General features: G+C 42.8%; 1 protein-coding gene and 1 long non-coding RNA gene across 4 annotated transcripts in view; one reads left to right on the forward strand and one right to left on the reverse strand.

Moving 5' to 3' along the window:
* The window catches only part of LOC133561884 (uncharacterized), a 54,294-nt gene that overhangs the window by 17,467 nt on the left and 15,599 nt on the right, over positions 1 to 21,228 (forward strand). The window contains exons 2-3 of the long non-coding RNA XR_009808790.1: positions 240 to 299; positions 4,452 to 4,584. This is a non-coding gene — a long non-coding RNA (uncharacterized LOC133561884). The remainder of the gene's footprint in view (positions 1 to 239; positions 300 to 4,451; positions 4,585 to 21,228) is intronic.
* Positions 1 to 21,228, reverse strand: part of dgkb (diacylglycerol kinase, beta) — a 259,708-nt gene that overhangs the window by 1,186 nt on the left and 237,294 nt on the right. For 2 of the 3 annotated variants that reach the window (XM_061915509.1, XM_061915508.1), the window contains 3 exons: positions 18,202 to 18,322; positions 18,042 to 18,102; positions 4,582 to 4,806 (listed from right to left, as the gene is read on the reverse strand). In XM_061915509.1, the coding sequence (XP_061771493.1) occupies positions 4,606 to 4,806; positions 18,042 to 18,102; positions 18,202 to 18,322 (383 nt within the window). In that variant the 3' untranslated portion in view covers positions 4,582 to 4,605. Of the gene's footprint in view, positions 1 to 4,581; positions 4,807 to 18,041; positions 18,103 to 18,201; positions 18,323 to 21,228 lie in introns of those variants that run through there. The other variant, XM_061915511.1, reaches the window with a different exon arrangement.

Raw genomic sequence — 21,228 nt, forward strand, 5'->3', positions numbered from 1 at the left:
AATGCTACGGTGGCCCAAATCCCAGAACCCGAGGAGTTCTGGGTCCATGTTGTCTGAAGGTACTTTGAGACCTCAACAACCAAGTGTTTGTGTTGGAATAATTATGTATATATTATCACACAACTTTTTTGCTTAAGGGCCGTTGCTAATTATTGTCAATTGTGCTGAAATTGTATTTTTCTTTGTCTGTGCAAAGCTGGCAATCCAAAAGATTGCTCATATCAGTGTTTTTTTTCCAGAAACGGCCTGCTGACTGAAAAGGTCGAACACCGCCATGACGCAGACAGAGCAGAGACAAGGTGACAGCACCAGCGTCAACACATTTGCATTTTTGTATAATCATATATTGTGTCTAACTGGAGTTGTCGAGATTACCCCCTTCCCTCGGCGACAACTTCAGTGATGTAACCAGGGACCTTCCAAATAAATACAGGAAGCATGCGGGCTGGACTATTAGAACGTAGTTTGGATCTGTAACTAGAATACAGCCCAAAACACGCGTCTTCTCATTGAGCCTAATTGAACTCTGTCTCTGTGTGATTCCTTGCTTCTCGTCTGTTTAATAGATGTCATCAGTGTCTGAACCTGACAGTTTGAAAAAAGAGAGACAAAACAGTCCCTGTCGGAAAACCACTGAAAATGATGTAATTTGCATGCCAGGCCAGTAGTTGGCGGTGCGCCTTTACAAAGAAATACTACATTCATTTTGTTTTCATCCCAGAAACTATGTAAATACCCACATATTTGGGATTAGAACTTGAAAAGCGATGTATTAGAGGCGTGAAGAACTACAAATATAAACATACTGTAATTACGTAGACGTGATACGTCAGTGAGTCAGCCATTTTGCATGTGGCAGATCTGCTTTGTAAATTAACAGAAATAGACCAAACTTCACAAAGCGCATTTCTTCGGTAACGGCCACTGAAAAATGAAAGCATGCGCGGGCCATTTTGATATTTTTAATTTTTGAAACCAATAGAATATATACATTTTTTTTAACCTTCAGACTCATTTTAGCTCAGGGGCCGCATGGAGGATAATCTTTTCCCACGTGGGCCTGACGGGTAAAATCATGGCTTAATAACTTAAAAATACAACTAAGACTACATCGTGGGGCATCGTAGAACTTTTGGTGCACCGGCTGTGCCAGTAACTTGAGGGTTCTGGGATCGATTCCCACTTTCGCCATCATAGGCACTGCTGTTTAGTGATGTTCAATAATGGCTTTTTTTTGCCATTATCCGATATTCCGATATTGTCCAACTCTTAATTACCGATTCCGATATCAACCGATACCAAAATGTACAGTCGTGGAATTAACACATTTTTATGCCTGATTCTGTTGTGATGCATTAAACAATGTAACAAGGTTTTCCAAAAATAAATCAACTCAAGTTATGGAAAAAAATGCCAACCTTGCAGTGCCATATTTATTATTGAAGTCATAAAGTGCATAATTGTTTTTAACATGCCTCAAAACACCCATCCTTCCATCCATTTTCTACCGCTTGTCCATTTTGGGGTCGCTGGAGCCTATCTCAGCTGCATTCGGGCGGTAGGCGGTGTACACCCTGGATCAGTCGCCACCTCATCGCAGTGCCTCAAAACAGCAACTTGGAATTTGGGATGTGCTCTCCCTGAGAGAGCATGAGGAGGTTGAGGTGGGCGGGGTTGGAGGGGTAGCGGAGTGTGTATATTGTAGCGTCCCGGAAGAGTTAGTGCTGCAATGGGTTTTGGGTATTTGTTCTGTTGTGTTAATGTTGTGTTACGGTGCGGGTGTTCTCCCAAAATGTGTTTGTCATTCTTGTTTGATGTGGGTTCACAGTGTGGCGCATATTTGTAACAGTGTTAAAGTTTTTTATACGGCCACCCTCAGTGTGACCTGTACGGCTGTTGACCAAGTATGCATGCATTCACTTGTGTGTGTGTGAAAAGCCGTAGATATTATGTGATTGGGCTGGCACGCAAAGGCAGTGCCTTTAAGGTTGATTGGCGCTCTGTTCTTCTCCCTACGTACATGTAACACTCCGTACAGCGGAGAAAGTCATAAATTTTACTTTTTGAAACCGATACCAGTAATAGAGCATAAAAAAAACCTCAATGTATCAACTACTGCATTTGTCATTTCCACATATTTATCATGTGCTGACTCAACAAACCATCCCTAGATATCTAAAAGTATTTATATTCTCTTCATGTCATATTATGCTCCTTCAGTGCTGTTGTTTTTAGTTTGGAGTTTGTATCCAATCAGAATTCAGATAGATTATGTTGCCATGCTGTACAAAATCTGCCCTGAGCATTCAGAATCAACAATGCTGGCGTCTGTGCGCTGTCAGTGAACGGGGACATAGAGTTGATAGACAGTTGCGGTACCCAATCAGATCATGAGTTCTTGTCAGTAAGGCATTCTAGATGGCCTCACGTTGAACGTGACATTTACGCATCCTGTGATTGGAACACATAGCTGAGAGACAGTTGCGATTGCCAATCAGATCACAAGTTGTTGGCAGTAACCTAATGTTAACGAGACTGTGATTGAATACACACTTGTCATTCCAAAGTGAGTATCCATTCACAAGTTTCAATTTAGCAGGAAGCGGGAAGTGTTGCGCCGTAGCCAGACCGGGATAGCAGAGAAGGAGAACAAAACGTTGATTAGGTGGCAGATATATATTTGCAAGGCCATTTTCAAGAAGGATATTTAAAGCAAAACTACATCTTGTGAGGCGATGAAATGGGGAAATGCCCGCTATTTCCACTCGAATAAGCCGACCACGAGGGGTACCACTGGCTTATTATGAGGTCGAATATATGCAATAAATTGGGAGTTCAAATATTTGTTTTTTCACTTTTAAAATGTTTTTTTGCAATTTTTGTTTTGACAGTATCAATCAATGTTTTTTTATATAGCCCTAAATCACAAATGTCTCAAAGGACTGCACAAACCACTACGACTACGACATCCTCGGAAGAACCCACATAAGGGCAAGGAAAACTCACACTCAGTGGGACGTCGGTGACAATGATGACTATGAGAACCTTGGAGAGGACCACAAATGTGGGCAACCCCCTTCCCTAGGGGACCGAAAGCAATGGATGTCGAGCGGGTCTAACATGATACTGTGAAAGTTCAATCCATAGTGGCTCTAACACAGCCGCGAGAGTTCAGTTCAAAGCGGATCCAAGACAGCAGCGAGAGTCCCGTCCACAAGAAACCATCCCAAGCGGAGTCGGATCAGCATCGTAGAGATGTCCCCAACCGATACACAGGCAAGCGGTCCATCCTGGGTCCCAATGAGCGGTCCATCCTGGGTCCCGACTCTGGACAGCCAGTACTTTATCCATGGCCATTGGACCGGACCCCCTTCGCAAGGGAGGGGGGGAAAGAGGAGAAAAAGAAAAGAAGCGCAGATCAACTGGTCTAAAAAGGAGGTCTATTTAAAGGCTAGAGTATACAAATGAGTTTTAAGGTGAGACTTAAATGCTTCTACTGAGGTAGCATCTCGAACTGTTACCGAGAGGGCATTCCAGAGTACTGGAGCCCGAACGGAAAACGCTCTATAGCCCGCAGACTTTTTTTGGGCTTTAGGAATCACTAATCAGCCGGAGTCCTTTGAAGGCAGATTTCTTGCCGGGACATATGGTACAATACAATCGGCAAGACAGGATGGAGCTAGACCGTGTAGTATTTTATACGTAAGTAGTAAAACCTTAAAGTCACATCTTAAGTGCACAGGAAGCCAGTGCAGGTGAGCCAGTATAGGCGTAATATGATCAAACTTTCTTGTTCTTGTCAAAAGTCTAGCAGCCGCATTTTGTACTAACTGTAATCTTTTAACGCTAGACATGGGGAGACCCGAAAATTATACGTTACAGTAATCGAGGCGAGACATAACAAACACATGGATAATGATCTCAGCGTCTTTAGTGGACAAAATGGGGCGAATTTTAGCGATATTACGGAGATGAAAGTACCACATAAGATATGTTTTAATTGCTTATAAGTTTTAATTGATTTTTAAATGCGCCAGAAAATAACTTGTTTTGTACACTATTGAGGTGGATCAATGTCCAGTCGGGTGTAAATGTGTTCCTGTATGGTATTCCTCCAGCAATGCTCATGTGGTGACATCAACTATGGTATTTTGAGAGGTAATCATTTAAGTCGGACATCACTGAAGGCCTAGGTGGGAAACGCATGGCCCGCAACTGCTGTGTATCGATAGAAAAATAAAAGCTATTCAACGTGTGAACAACTACAACAAACCAAAAATAAAAACTTAAAAGACTGACAGTATTGCAGGAATCACAGACTGTTCACTTTCTTTAAATGTGCACAGGAGACAATGATTTGCACAGAATTACAGTATATCAAGGTACAGTGTCTCATTAAGCATTTGAAGTGGGCTTACCACTTGTTTATTTTACTCTTGTTTGTTTTACAGTATGTTGGGTCGAGGGTGAGGAGTCGCAGCCCTGTTTTACCGTGTACATCTTGCTTGGTATACTTGTGTGAAAGACTTCCTGTCGTCATCGTGTGGGTTGCATAGATCATTGAGGACGGACATCGCTGAGCAGGTTTGACTCTTGTTTATTGTTTCAATAAATGATTCTGGGTCCCAGTTGGTCGCGCCGATTTCCAGCGCTTCCTCCTCTGCTACTCGACTCGGCTGGCCTTTCGGTCGCCGGTGACTCCGTCTTCCTCGGGGGCTCATCTTTCGTCTCGGCTCGATCATCTTGTTCGTCTGCTATTTCTCCTACTTCTTCTGCCCCGATCGCTCCTCCTTCTCCCCTTTTATGCTGCAGGAGAAGATGCAGGGATTGAGAGCGGGTGTGTGATCTACGCACCTGACTCGGATTGCCGCAGCGTCGCTCCAAGCGCGCCCCACCTCTCCGCTCCACTGCACATTCCGCCTCCTGGCCGCCATCTTTATGTTATTACGACCAAATACCATCAAAAGTATTTTTCAGTCTCACCTGTCAAACAGTATTGATATTGAGTTCCGGACTGTTGAACGACTGATTGATTGATACTTTTATTAGTAGATTGCACAGTACAGTACATATTCCGTACAATTGACCACTAAATGGTAACACCCGAATAAGTTTTTCAACTTGTTTAAGTCAGGGTGCACGTTAATCAATTCATGGTACAAATATATACTATCAACATAATACAGTCATCACACAAGTTAATCATCATAGTATGTACATTGAATTATTTACATTATTTACAATCCGGGGGGTGGGATGAGGAGCTTTGGTTGATATCAGAACTTCAGTCATGAAGCTCTACATAAAACAAAAATGGCAAAGAATTTCACTTTCAAAGCTTCAACAGTTAGTTTCCTCAGTTCCCAAACGTTTATTAAGTGTTGTTAAAAGAAAAGGTGATGTAACACAGTGGTGAACATGCCCTTTCCCAATTACTTTGGCACGTGTTGCAGCCATGAAATTCTAAGTTAATTATTATTTGCAAAAAAATAAAAAAATAAAAGTTTATGAGTTTGAACATCAAATATCTTGTCTTTGTAGGCAATTCAATTGAATATGGGTTGAAAAGGATTTGCAAATCATTGTATTCTGTTTATATTTACATCTAAGACAATTTCCCAACTCATATGGAAACGGGGTTTGTACATTAAAAACCTGGCAGCTCAGTCGACAGAATTATACTGCAAAATCTAAGGGTAGTACTATAAATAGAAAAATTGTACTGCTGCTACCATTTTTTTTTGTAACAATAAATGGTTGTTGTGTTTATGGTGGATTAATGTAAATGAAAAAACGGTACCACATGTTTTTTTTCCCCCGATAAATTTCTGTTGACTGAGCTGCCAGTTTTTTAGTGTAAAGTGTATTCCATCATATAAAGTACGATTACATTACAGGCCAAAGTGGCCTAAATCTGATTTTTTAGATGTCAGATTTTTTACAGACTCAAGTGTAAACGCGGACAGGCGCTAATGTGGCCCCAATGCTACTTGCATGCACAGTTTGATAAATTGAAAACAACGGAAGTTGACCAGATTCCGTAAATGCACGTGAAAATAAATAGTAATATAATGTATGAATAGATATAGATAGTGTAATATATTTGGGAGGGTTTTCATATTTTATGCCTGTTAATTCAAATGCTGCTAAATTTCCTTGAACTCTGACTCAGTTTTTAGTCCAGTTACCTTCGGTGGCAGGCACGTGAAGAGTGGACAATTTCCAATGTTACAATTTCCATCCATCCATCCATCCATCATCTTCCGCTTATCCGAGGTCGGGTCGCGGGGGCAACAGCCTAAGCAGGGAAACCCAGACTTCCCTCTCCCCAGCCACTTCGTCTAGCTCTTCCCGGGGGATCCCGAGGCGTTCCCAGGCCAGCCGGGAGACATAGTCTTCCCAACGTGTCCTGGGTCTTCCCCGTGGCCTCCTACCGGTTGGACGTGCCCTAAACACCTCCCTAGGGAGGCGTTCGGGTGGCATCCTGACCAGATGCCCGAACCACCTCATCTGGCTCCTCTCGATGTGGAGGAGCAGCGGCTTTACTTTGAGTCCCTCCCGGATGGCAGAGCTTCTCACCCTATCTCTAAGGGAGAGCCCCGCCACACGGCGGAGGAAACTCATTTCGGCGGCTTGTACCCGTGATCTTATCCTTTCGGTCATGACCCAAAGCTCATGACCATAGGTGAGGATGGGAACGTAGATCGACCGGTAAATTGAGAGCTTTGCCTTCCGGCTCAGCTCCTTCTTCACCACAACGGATCGATACAACGTCCGCATTACTGAAGACGCCGCACCGATCCGCCTGTCGATCTCACGATCCACTCTTCCCTCACTCGTGAACAAGACTCCTAGGTACTTGAACTCCTCCACTTGGGGCAGGGTCTCCTCCCCAACCCGGAGATGGCAGTCCACCCTTTTCCGGGCGAGAACCATGGACTCGGACTTGGAGGTGCTGATTCTCATTCCGGTCGCTTCACACTCGGCTGCGAACCGATCCAGCGAGAGCTGAAGATCCCGGTCAGATGAAGCCATCAGGACCACATCATCTGCAAAAAGCAGAGACCTAATCCTGCGGTTACCAAACCGGAACCCCTCAACGCCTTGACTGCGCCTAGAAATTCTGTCCATAAAAGTTATGAACAGAATCGGTGACAAAGGACAGCCTTGGCGGAGTCCAACCCTCACTGGAAATGTGTTCGACTTACTGCCGGCAATGCGAACCAAGCTCTGGCACTGATCGTACAGGGAACGGACCGCCACAATAAGACAGTCTGATACCCCATACTCTCTGAGCACTCCCCACAGGACTTCCCGAGGGACACGGTCGAATGCCTTCTCCAAGTCCACAAAGCACATGTAGACTGGTTGGGCAAACTCCCATGCACCCTCAAGAACCCTGCCGAGAGTATAGAGCTGGTCCACAGTTCCACGACCAGGACGAAAACCACACTGTTCCTCCTGAATCCGAGGTTCGACTATCCGACGTAGCCTCCTCTCCAGTACACCTGAATAAACCTTACCGGGAAGGCTGAGGAGTGTGATCCCACGATAGTTGGAACACACCCTCCGGTCCCCCTTCTTAAAGAGAGGAACCACCACCCCGGTCTGCCAATCCAGAGGTACCGCCCCCGATGTCCACGCGATGCTGCAAAGTCTTGTCAACCAAGACAGCCCCACAGCATCCAGAGCCTTAAGGAACTCTGGGCGGATCTCGTCCACCCCTGGGGCCTTGCCACCGAGGAGCTTTTTAACTACCTCAGCGACCTCAGCCCCAGAAATAGGAGAGTCCACCACAGATTCCCCAGGCACTGCTTCCTCATAGGAAGACGTGTTGGTGGGATTGAGGAGGTCTTCGAAGTATTCCTTCCACCTATCCACAACATCCGCAGTCGAGGTCAGCAGAACACCATCCGCACCATACACAGTGTTGATAGTTCACTGCTTCCCCTTCCTGAGGCGGCGGACGGTGGTCCAGAATCGCTTCGAAGCCGTCCGGAAGTCGTTTTCCATGGCTTCCCCGAACTCTTCCCATGTCCGAGTTTTTGCCTCCGCGACCGCTGAAGCTGCACACCGCTTGGCCTGTCGGTACCTGTCCACTGCCTCCGGAGTCCTATGAGCCAAAAGGACCCGATAGGACTCCTTCTTCAGCTTGACGGCATCCCTCACCGCTGGTGTCCACCAAGGGGTTTTAGGATTGCCGCCCCGACAGGCACCAACTACCTTGCGGCCACAGCTCCGATCTGCCGCCTCGACAATAGAGGTGCGGAACATGGTCCACTCGGACTCAATGTCCAGTACCTCCCTCGTGACATGTTCAAAGTTCTTCCGGAGGTGGGAATTGAAACTTTGTCTGACAGGAGACTCTGCCAGACGTTCCCAGCAGACCCTCACAATGCGTTTGGGCCTCCCAGGTCTGTCCGGCATCCTCCCCCACCATCGCAGCCAACTCACCACCAGGTGGTGATCGGTAGAAAGCTCCGCCCCTCTCTTCACCCGAGTGTCCAAAACATGAGGCCGCAAATCCGATGACACAACTACAAAGTCGATCATGGAACTGCGGCCTAGGGTGTCCTGGTGCCAAGTGCACATATGGACACCCTTATGTTTGAACATGGTGTTTGTTATGGACAAACTGTGACGAGCACAAAAGTCCAATAACAAAAAAACACTCGGGTTCAGATCCGGGCGGCCATTCTTCCCAATCACGCCTCTCCAGGTTTCACTGTCGCTGCCAACGTGAGCGTTGAAGTCTCCCAGTAGGACAAGGGAATCACCCGGGGGAGCACTTTCCAGTACTCCCTCGAGTGTTCCCAAAAAGGGTGGGTACTCTGAACTGCTGTTTGGTGCATAAGCACAAACAACAGTCAGGACCCGTCCCCCCACCCGAAGGCGGAGTGAGGCTACCCTTTCGTCCACCGGGTTAAACTCCAACGTACAGGCTTTGAGCCGGGGGGAAACAAGAATTGCCACCCCAGCCCGTCGCCTCTCACTGCCGGCAACGCCAGAGTGGAAGAGGGTCCAATCCCTCTCGAGCGAAGTGGTTCCAGAGCCCTTGCTGTGCGTCGAAGTGAGTCCGACTATATCCAGCCGGAATTTCTCGACTTCGCGCACTAGCTCAGGCTCTTTCCCCCCCAGTGACGTGACGTTCCACGTCCCAAGAGCTAGCTTCTGTAGCCGAGGATCGGACCGCCAAGTGCCCTGCCTTCGGCTGTCGCTCAGCTCACATTGCACCCGACCTCTATGACCCCTGCTATGGTTGGTGAGCCCATAGCACAATTTGCATGTGCAAAAAAAAAAAGAAAGAAAATTTAGAAAAGGCTACTAAACAGACAACTCACAACTAAGATAAGGAACAATCTGGTGTAATACTTAAAAGAGCCGTTAAAAATACCGGACTGTCCTGGACTGCAGGCAGGCCAGGAAAGTACCCGCACTCTTTTTTTTTTATGAAGCCACGCTGTTGTAACACGTGCTGAATGTGGTTTGGCATTGTCTTGCTGAAATAACCAGGGGCGTCCATGAAAAAGACGGCGCTTAGATGGCAGCATATGTTGTTCCAAAACCTGTATGTACCTTTCAGCATTAATGGTGCCTTCACAGATGTGTGGGTTACCCATGCCTTGGGCACTAATGCACCCCCATACCATCACAGATGCTGGCTTTTGAACTTTGCGTCAATAACAGTCTGGATGGTTTGCTTGATATTTCCAAAAACAATTTGAAATGTGGACTCGTCAGACCACAGAACACTTTTCCACTTTACATCAGTCCATCTTAGGTGATCGTTTCTGGATGTTGTTGATAAATGGCATTCACTTTGCATCGTAGAGCTTTAACTTGCACTTACAGATGTAGCGACGAACTATATTTATCGACAGTGTTTTTCTGAAGTGTTCTTGAGCCCATGTGGTGATATCCTTTAGAGATTGATGTCGGTTTTTGATACAGTGCCGTATGAGGGATCGAAGGTCATGGTCATTCAATGTTGGTTTCCGGCCATGTCGCTTACGTGGAGTAATTTCTCCAGATTTTCTGAACCTTTTGATGATATTATGGACCGTAGATGTTGAAATCCCTAAATGTCTTGCAATTGCACTTTGAGAAACGTTGTTCTTAAACTGTTTGACTATTTGCTCACGCAGTTGTGGACAAAAGGGTGTACCTTGCCCCATCCTTTCTTGTGAATGACTGAGCATTTTATGGGAAGCTGTTTTTACACCCAATCATGGCACCCACCTGTTCGCAATTAGCCTGCACACCTGTGGGACGTTCCAAATAAGTGTTTGATGAGCATTCCTCAACTTTATCGGTATTTATTGCCACCTTTCCCAACTTCTTTGTCACGTGTTGCTTGCATCAAATTCTTAATTTAATGATTATTTGCAACAACAAAAAAATGTTTATCAGTTTTGACATCAAATGTGTTGATTTTGTAGTGCATTCAACTGAATGTGGGTTGAAAATTAATCGAAAATCATTGTATTCCATTTATATGTACATCTAACACAATTTCCCAACTCATATGGAAACGGGGTTTGAAAATCTACATATCTGTTTTGTATGTAAAATATATGCACAGCCCAGTGATTCTCAAACTTTTTTCACCAAGTTCCCCCTCAAAAACACTCTGCTCTCCAAGTACCACCATCAGGACCAACATTAAAATACAGTAGCGTAATATACCTAAGTATTCATAAAAAAAAAAAAAGCAGACGTTTTATTTATCAAGTTGATTTAAGTTTTTTGGCCACTGTTGTATTGGAATTTTTCTAACAAAGTAGTCAGACAAAATTGTTATTTGAGAAGCATCTCAAAATGCACAGGTCACATTCATAGCAAGGTATGTAAGGAGTGCGCAATAGAAGAGAGAGGCATTATTCTTTGTATTACAAGGTGGGTGGGAGGGAGTACGCTCAGTTTGGAGGGGGGGAGAGCATATGAAAAGACAATGTGTGTATCGTTAACTGGAGAAGATTAGAAGGGAGAAAATATACTTCACAGTGCAGATACGGACAAGGTCGTTCTCTGATCAGGATGTGCTTTTGACAGAAATACTGCAGTTTGTAATGGCATAGTGCAAGGAAACATCAATGTTTTCTGTTGCACTGTAACATTACACACAATTTGAACAGTAACACTGTTTGAATATTGCTTTACGTGATTATTTTAGTCTATTTTTCAATGTCGGTGCAGTTTATTCAAACTGAGTGAAAACCAACTAGTGTATTTATTGATTTATTGTTGCAATAAAATGAGAGAGACCGTTTTTTACTTCACCGACGCACACAAAGATTGTTTATGAAACGGTCATCTATTGGGCGATGCAGCTGCAAATTTCTCACGTATTTGTCTTCAGGCGAGTGTTTGGTCTCACAACAAGATGCCCCACAATGGAACATCTCGCCGTCGTTGCGCTTGTTTTCGCTTGAATTACAGCGCCCTCTCACCATGACGACTCCTTACCTGTTGGCGGCCGTCCAAAGCCCGAGTAGGCGCCGCGTGACCAAACCAGCAGGCCCGCGAGGGCTCTTCAGCCCATGCCGACGTAGGAATGATTTCCATGGCTCGATGTCGGTGCTGTGAAACACTCGCACAAACATGACGGTCCAAATGGATGTTAGCCCGCTAATTATTAACAACAACTATGCAAATGTGCCTCTGCTCCCGCATGAATAACTCAGTAGCGACCGGCAGACTATTTGCATCCTCGACACGCGTCTGGCATGTTTATCTTTTCACTTTGATAAACAAGTCGACTGCTACTCTCTTTTCAAACATGATTGCACTAATTGAGTGTAATCATTTCTTAATAGATGCACAGCTTTTACAGCTGAATTAAAAAAAAAAAAAAAAAAACATTTTCATTAAAGTGATGTAATTATATTTTTCACACCAGCAGCCATGTTTTTTCAATGGTCATGTGATGCACAGTCATTTCATCCTCTAGAGTAGGGGTGTCAAACTCAAATACAGTGTGGGCCAAAATTTAAAACTGAACAAAGTCGCGGGCCAAGGTTGAACAAATTAACCTTTTAGGTGGTAGCGTGTATTATAGTGTCCCGGAAGAGTTAGTGCTGCAAAGGGTTTTGGGTATTTGTTCTGTTACGGTACGGATGTTCTCCCGAAATGTGTTTGTCATTCTTGTTTGGTGTGGGTTCACAGTGTGGCACATATTTGTAACAGTGGTGAAGTTGTTTATACGGCCGCCCTCAAGTGTCACCTGTATGGCTGTTGACCAAGTATGCATTGCATTCACTTATGAGTGTGCATAAGCTGCTTACATTATGAAGCTGTTTGTATGGAGGTAAGCAGACGTGACGACAGGTTTTAGAGAACGTTAAAGGCAGTGCCTTTAAGGCACGGCCCCCATTATTGTTGTCCGGGTGGAAATCGGGAGATATTCGGGAGATTGGTTGCCCAGGGAGATTTTCGGGAGGTGCACTGAACTTCGGAAGTCTCCCGGGAAAATCGGGAGGGTTGGCAAGTATGAATATTAGCGGTGAATGCGGTGTTACAGCGACACAGCCACTGTATAATACCGGCGGGCCATCTCCAATGTTAATTTGATATTGCCTCAAGGGCCAAATGAAATTATATGGCCACGGGCCAGAGTTTGACACCCATGCACTAGAGGGAGCACATCTAATTATGCGTAACAAACAAGTTCAAGGTTATGCATTGATTGCTGTTTGTTTGTCCGTTATTGATTGAGTATTGCTTGCCTGATAGTTAGTACGGTACAAATGGTACGATTTATCCAGGTGGAGGTTAAAAACCGATAATTAATATTATGATTTGTCCATTGAAAGGTGTTTTGAATGTATTTTGTCTATGATTAGAAGCAATTTTTGATCAAATGCATCTGTAGGGAGCTGGATTTTAATGGGGAACATTAACACCATTTTGAAGGGTTAAAACCAATAAAAATCAGTTCCCAGTGGCTTATTTTATTTTTCGATGTTTTTCTCAAAATTTTATACATCACGCAATATCCCGAAAAATGGCTTCAAAGTCCCTGATTTATCCATTCAAAAGACTAGCTTGTGTCAGGACTGTGACTTGGATTTGTTTTGCTTCTTCGATGCAGAGGGAATTAAGAACGAGCCAGACGTGAATTCAGGTACATGATTCATTTATTTACGCACTAAATACAAAAAAAAAAAGCAAACAAAGGGCGCTCACAAGGAGGTACTAATACTAGACCACAAAATACAAACATGAAACAAAAACCCATGCTCGATGGCATGAATAATGAACTATAAACAAAAGTAGCACAATGGCTTAAAGGGGAACATTATCCCAATTTCAAAAGGGTTAAAAACAATAAAAATCAGTTCCCAGTGGCTTGTTGTATTTTTTTAATTTTTTTTCAAAATTTTACCAGTCCCGGAATATCCCTAAATAAAGCTTTAAAGTGCCTTATTTTCGTTATCTTTGAAACCACTATCCATTTCCCTGTGACGTCATACAGGGCTGTCAATACAAACAACATGGCGGTTACCACAGCAAGATATAGCGACATTAGCTCGGATTCAGACTCGGATTTCAGCGGGCCTAAGCGATTCAACAGATTACGCATATACTGAAACAGATGGTCGGAGTATGGAGGCAGATAATGAAAATGAAAATGAAGAAGAAATTGAAGCTATTGAACGAATAGCTATTGACGCTATTCGGCCATAGCGGGGGTGTACCTAATGAAGTGGCCCATAGCATGGCTGCCTTATTAGCATCGCCGGCAAAATGTGCAGACCAAACGATCAGGACTTTCGCATCTTGTGACACTGGAGCAACTTACATCCGTCGATTGGTAAGTGTTTGTTTCGCATTAAATGTGGGTATCTAGTTTCAAATGTACATACAGCTAGCGTAAATAGCATGTTAGCATCGATTGGCGTAGCATGTTAGCATCGATTAGCTGGCAGTCATGGCGTGACCAAATATGTCTGATTAGCACATAAGTCAACAACATCAACAAAACTCACCTTTGTGATTTCGTTGACTTAACCGTTGCAAATGCATCTGCAGGTTATCCATACATCTCTGTGCCATGTCTGTCTTAGCATCGCCGGTCAAATGTGAAGACACTCTGGTACATTCAATGGGGGTCTGGCGGCAGATTTCTTGCCAGTGGTGCAACTTGAATCCCTCCCTGTTAGTGTTGTTACACCCTCCGACAATACACCAACGAGGCATGATGTCTCCAAGGTTCCAAAAAATAGTCGAAAAAACGGAAAATAACAGAGCTGAGACGCGGTGTTTGTAATGTGAAAATGAATATGGCGGGTGTGTTACCTCGGTGACGTCACGTTCTGACGTCATCGCTAAATGACCGATAAACAGAAAGGCGTTTAATTTGCCAAAATTCACCCATTTAGAGTTCGGAAATCGGTTTAAAAAAATACATGGTCTTTTTTCTGCAACATCAAGGTATATATTACGCTTGCAAAGGTTTGGTGATAATGTTCCCCTTTAAATAACAAAAACTTACTTGACGTGGACAAAACCGAGTAGCATGGCATAAAGGTTGGAGCAGCAAGCAGTAAGCAGTATGCAAGCAATAGCAGTAGAATGCAAAGTTCCCAAACTGAGGAACAGAAAACAAATTACTTAAATAATGGCTATGGTGATGAGAAACAGGTGTGGGGCTGAGGGCAGGGATGTGACTTGGAGACGAGGTGGAAACTAATGCATAACTATGGAGACAAACAAAATCAGGAAGTGCAAAACGGGAAACAAGAGTCCAAAAACAAAACATAAACATGATCAAACATAAACTGATTTACAGGCATGACAGCTTGTTGATATAGTTTTCATTTTTAAACTGTTTTAAACAATTATTAGTATCAGTTGTATGATAAGATGTACGTCAGAATATTGTAATTTACATAAACATTTTATTGTCGGGAATTATTCTGAAGTATTGGCAATAATTTTTTTTTTTGTTGTGTTTTTATTGTAAATATTCCAAAGCGGTGACATACTTCCATTCTTTGGCAGTGACATCACAGGTTTGAATTCGAAATTTAAACATGTGTAGCATCTTAACAATATAGGAAAACAATACAAAAATAATAAGTACTAATAAAATGCATTATTTAATAAAAAAAACATGGTATAAATAAAATTACAATATAAATTAGGACATAGTAAACATGTGAGTACAAATTTACTGTATGCTTGAACTACTACCCATCAGATAATGAACCTAAAAATAGATTTAAAAAAACTAAATACAATTTAAAAAATGTTTATATTTGTATATGTAAAAACAATTTTTTTCGTTGAAATTTTTTCATTTCTTTTTTTGTCCTGTACAGCTTCTCAGGCAAATCATATTGTTGATGTAGATGCCCATATCGCTCTAAAAATTTACTTTACAAAAGAGAAGTGTGGGATACTTCTCTTGTTGCCTTATTTGTATTTGACTTTATTTTATGTATTTCTATTATTATTTGGTGCAGCCGTGCCGGAGCAGGAGGGGATGAAAAGAGAAAAAAAAGGAAGACAGAGGGGGAAATTGTGGGGACAGGAGGGGAATAAGACAGAAACAAAAACAACAACAGCAAACACAACAATAACAACAACAATAGAGCAACATCAGAAAATACAATATGTCCAAATATGATCGTAAAAGTGATAGCAAAGAAGCAGTTAGTGAAATAAATAATAATACAGAAATGACAATGAGCATTATTATGCTACAAATGGAGCAATACAAATACCAATAGAAATAGCGCTATTGATAATGAATGCTACCAATAATTTACCTCTATTATCAACAATACAGTTGTTCAAATGCAACAATACATATATGTCATGATAGTTACATATACAAAAGAAAGCAGAAAAAGGGAGGGGAAGAAATATAAGACAGCTATATTAACCTTGTAGATTGTTATAGTAACAATAGGTTAACCTTTGTCAGTGTGCCATGTGTTATCCAGTTTAACTAAGGGTAACAACATTAATTTTATGTTTGATGAAACGTGATTATGTGCATGAGTATGTATGTATGTATGTATGTATGTTTGTACAGCCAATGTATATGTACATGTATGTGTATATGTATGTTTGTACAGTGAATGTATATGTACATGTATGTGTATATGTATGTTTGTACAGTGAATGTGCGTGAGTATGAAGGTACAGTATGTACTTAAAAACACTGTGTTAAAAAAGAAAGGTAATTCAAATACTGCTAAATTTCCTTGAACTCTGACTCAGTTTTTAGTCCAGTTACCTTGGGTGGCACGTACGTGAAGAGTGGACAATTGCCGATGTTAAAATGTACATGTGCAAAAAAATAAATAAATAAATAAAATTAAGAAAAAGCTACTAAATGAACAGCTCACAACTAGGATAAGGAAAAATCTGGGATAATCCTTAAGAGAGCCGTTAAAAATACCGGACTTGTTCGCAAACGTCACACTGAGTATACTGCACAGAGTACGCTGGATGAGATAGCCAAACCCGTTTCTCTTTGTTAGCATGTCGCTGAATATGTTTGCTTAAACATTTATTCCACATAATTTAGTAAAACCTGTAATGTTTTTAAGGTAAGTGTGGCATTATTATTTGTGTTAATTGGAAATAAAAATATGGAGAAATCATACATAGAGGTGTTCAATTTCCCAAGGCGTGAGCTGGCACGACGGAGAGGGAAATCCAGCACAGCAGGAGTGGGCCAGGAAATATGACTCACTAATAGGAGTCACATACATGAGTCATATTACAGTTTACGCATACCACACCAACTACTACAGGATTATGCTTTAAATATAAATGATAAATGGTTGTACTTGTATAGCGCTTTTCTACCTTCAGGGTACTCAAAGCGCTTTGACACTACTTCCACATTTACCCATTCACAAACACATTCACACACTGATGGAGGGAGCTGCCATGCAAGGCGCCAACCAGCACCCATCAGGAGCAAGGGTGAAGTGTCTTACTCAGGACACAACGGACGTGACGAGGTTGGTACTAGGTGGGAATTGAACCAGGGACGCTCGGGTTGCGCACGGCCACTCTCCCACTGCGCCACGCCGTCCCAATATCGGTCTGCCGATATTATCGGCCAACAAATGCTTTAAAATGTAATACCGGAAATTATCGGGTTTGGTTTCAAAAAGTAAATTCATGACTTTTTAAAAAGCCAATAAACCTTAAAGGCACTGCCTTCGCGTGCCTATCTTAATCACATAATACCTGCGGCTTTTTACACACACAAGTGAATGCCCTGCATTCTTGGTCAACAACCATACAGGTCACTCAGAGGGTGGCCGTATAAACAACTTTAACACTCTTACAAATATGCCCCACACTGTCAACCCACACCAAACAAGAATTACAAACACATTTCGGGAGAACATCCGCACCGTAACACAACATAAACACAGCAGAACAAATACCCAGAATCCCTTGCAGCACTAACTCTTCCGGGACACTACAATATACAACCCCGGTACCACCAAAAACCTCAAATCCCCATCCCCCCATCTCCTGAATTCAGAGGTCTCAAGGTTGGCAAACATGCCTGGAGAGGGTGTGCCGTTATTGTTGTCCGGCTGGAAATCGGGAGAATGGTTGTTTCGGTAGAGGCACTGAAATTCGTGAGTCTCCCGGAAAATTTGTGAGGTTTGGCAAGTATGGCCATCAGGCGCAATTTAAAAAAATACAGCATTTAAAAAAATGTTTTACTGCGAAACTTTATTAGTACCGATATACTGTACAACCCTAGTTTGAAGCATCAACCAACCACCATGTAGCATCAGTGAGCAGCGTAACACAACATAAACACAGCAGAACAAATACCCAGAATCCCTTGCAGCACTAACTCTTCTGGGACGCTACAATACAATACTTTCCGATATTACTTTTTTAAAGCATTTATCGACCAATGATATCGGCAGGCCGATATCATCAGACATCTCCAGTGTTTTACCAATTAAAATGTTTTTCATAAAGGAGGTTTTATTTTGGCTAAACCTACAGGAACAGCTGGATTAAAGAAAGCGAATAAAGTAAAGACTTACAGTGCATGGAGTCTGCATCCAGGGCTCTCCATCAATCTGCATGGGCAGTGACTTACTGGTCCTGCAAAGGAGAATGAGAATGAAGTCCGATGTGTTGATTGGAGAGCAGCAGCTGAAGCCCAATCAAAGAAAGACACACATACAAATGTACATTACAGACCTGATGGTCACAGAGGAACACTGTGCAAGGCGTCGTCCAGCGCTCTTCAGGCCCGTGTAGATCTGACCCATCTCCATGGCGCCCTCCAGCCCGACAACCTCCAACAGCTGGTCCGACAGGTCTGAGGAAAACACACGATTCCTATATTTTGGTTTGTATACTTTTGCTTAGGTTAAAGGCCTATTGAAATGAGATTTTCTCATTTAAACGGGGATAGCAGGTCCATTCTATGTGTCATACTTGATCATTTTGCGATATTGCCATATTTTTGCTGAAAGGATTTAGTAGAGAACATCGACGATAAAGTTCGCAACTTTCGGTGCTAAGAGAAAAGCCCTGCTTCTACCGGAAGTTGCAGACGATGACGTCACACGTGTGACGTCATCCTCACATATTCACATATTCATAATGGGAGCCTCCTACAAAAAGTGCTATTCGGACCGAGAAAACGACAGTTTCCCCATTAATTTGAGCGAGGATGAAAGATTCGTGTTTGAGGATATTGATAGCGACGGACTAGAAAAAAAAAAAAGTTTAAAAAAAAACGCGATTACATTCCGATGTTTTTAGACACATTTACTAGGATAATTCTGGGAAATCCCTTATCTTTCTATTGTGTTGCTAGTGTTTTAGTGAGTTAAATAGTACCTGATAGTCGGAGGTGTAAGCCCACGGGTGTCTTGACGTCAATGTCTCAGGGGAGTCGACGGCAGCTTTATGGATGGCACAAGCTCAGCTTTTCTCCGGTAAGAACTGACTTTTTAACCATAATTTTCTCACCGAAACCTGCTGGTTGACATTCCGTCGTGATTCATGTTTGCTTGACCGCGCTCTGAACTATAGTAAAGTTTCACCTCCAGGAATTTTAAACAAGGAATCACTGTGTTTGTGTGGCTAAAGCTTAAAGCTTCCCAACTCCATCTTTGTACTGTGACTTCTCCAATATTAATTGAAGAAATTGCAAAAGATTTAGCAACATAGATCTCCAAAATACTGAGTAATTATGCCGTTAAAGCAGACGATTTTTAGCTGTGTGTGTGTGCAGCGTTCATATTTCCTTAAAACCCGTGACGTCTTGCGTACACGTCAACATTACACGACGATTCGAAGACGAAACTCCCGGGAAATTTAAAATTGTAATTTAATAAACTAAAAAGGCCGTATTGGCATGTGTTGCAATGTTAGTATTTCATCATTGATATATAAACTATCTGCCTGCGTGGTGGGTAGTAGTGGGTTTCAGTAGGCCTTTAAAGTACCAATGATTTTCACACACACACTAGGTCTGGTGAAAATATGCTCTGCATTTGACCCATCACCCTTGATCACCTCCTAGGAGGTGAGGGGAGCAATGGCCAGCAGCGGTGGCCGCGCCCGGGAATCATTTTTGGTGATTAAACCCCCAATTCCAACCCTTGATGCTGAGTGCGAAGCAGGGAGGTAATGGGTCGCATTATTATAGTCTTTGGTATGACTCTGCTTGGGTTTGAACTCACAACCTACCGATCTCAGGGCGGACACTCTAACCACTAGCCCACTGTGTTCAGGGCTTGTCAATCAAAAGGAAGCCACGCCCCCAATCATGCAAGGGATGCCACTCAATTGGGGCGGTATAGCTCGGTTTGGTAGTGGCCATGCCAGCAACTTGAGGGTTCCAGGTTCGATCCCCGCTTCCGCCATCCTAGTCACTGCCGTTGTGTCCTTGGGCAAGACACTTTACCCACCTGCTCCCAGTGCCACCCACACTGTTTTAAATGTAACTTAAATATTGGGTTTCACTCTGTGTGCTTTGAGTCACTACAGAAAAGCGCTATATAAATATAATTCACATAATTTCTCTTCTCTCTGGATGCTGCTGTTTGAGGACATAATCAACTATGATTGTTATGGATCAATTTTGATAAATAATTTTTAATTACATAAAATAAAAGAATGAATACATTACTTAAAGGCCTACTGAAAACCACTACTACCCACCACGCAGTCTGATAGTTTATATATCAATGATGAAATATTAACATTGCAACACATGCCAATACGGCTTTTTTAGTTTACTAAATTGCAATTTTAAATTTCCCGGGAGTTTCATCTTCGAAATGTCGTGTAATGATGACGTGTACGCAAGACGTCACGGGTTTTTAGGAAGATGAGGGCTGCACACACACACAGCTAAATGACGTCTGCTTTAACGGCATAATTACACAGTATTTTGGACATCCGTGTTGCTATATCTTTTGCAATTTGTTCAATTAATATTAGAGAAGTCAAAGTAGAAAGATGGAGTTGGGAAGCTTTAGCCTTTAGCCACACAAACACACGGTGATTCCTTGTTTAAAATTCCTGGAGGTGAAACTTGCCTATGGATCAGAGCGCGGTCAAGAGAACATGGATCCCGACCACTTGTCAACCAGCAGGTTTCGGTGAGAAAATTGTGGCTAAAAAGTCAGTTCTTACCGGAGAAAAGCTTGCTTGTGCCGTCCATAGCTGCCGTCGACTCCCCTGAGACACTGCGCGTCAAGACACCCGTGGACGTACACCTCCGACTATCAGGTACTATTTAACTCACTAAAACACTAGCAACACAATAGAAAGATAAGGGATTTCCCAGAATTAACCTAGTAAATGTGTCCAAAAACATCGGAATCCGTCTCAATGCAATCCTGTTTTTTTTTTTTTTCTAATCCGTCGCTATCCTCAACACGAATCTTTCATCCTCGCTCAAATTAATGGGGAAATTGTCGTTTTCTCGGTCCGAATAGCACTTTTTGTTGGAGGCTCCCATTAAAAACAATGTGAATATGTGAGGAGCCATCAAACATGTGACGTCCTCGTCTGCGACTTCCGGTAGAGGCAGGGCTTTTCTCTTAACACCGAAAGTTGCGAACTTTATCGTCGATGTTCTCTACTAAACCCTTTCGGCAAAAATATGGCAATATCGCGAAATGATCAAGTATGACACATAGAATGGACCTGCTATCCCCGTTTAAATAAGAAAATCTCATTTCAGTACGCCTTTAATTTAATTGA

This window comes from Nerophis ophidion, linkage group LG11, assembly GCF_033978795.1.
Source record: "Nerophis ophidion isolate RoL-2023_Sa linkage group LG11, RoL_Noph_v1.0, whole genome shotgun sequence".
Taxonomy (NCBI): Eukaryota; Metazoa; Chordata; class Actinopteri; order Syngnathiformes; family Syngnathidae; genus Nerophis; species Nerophis ophidion.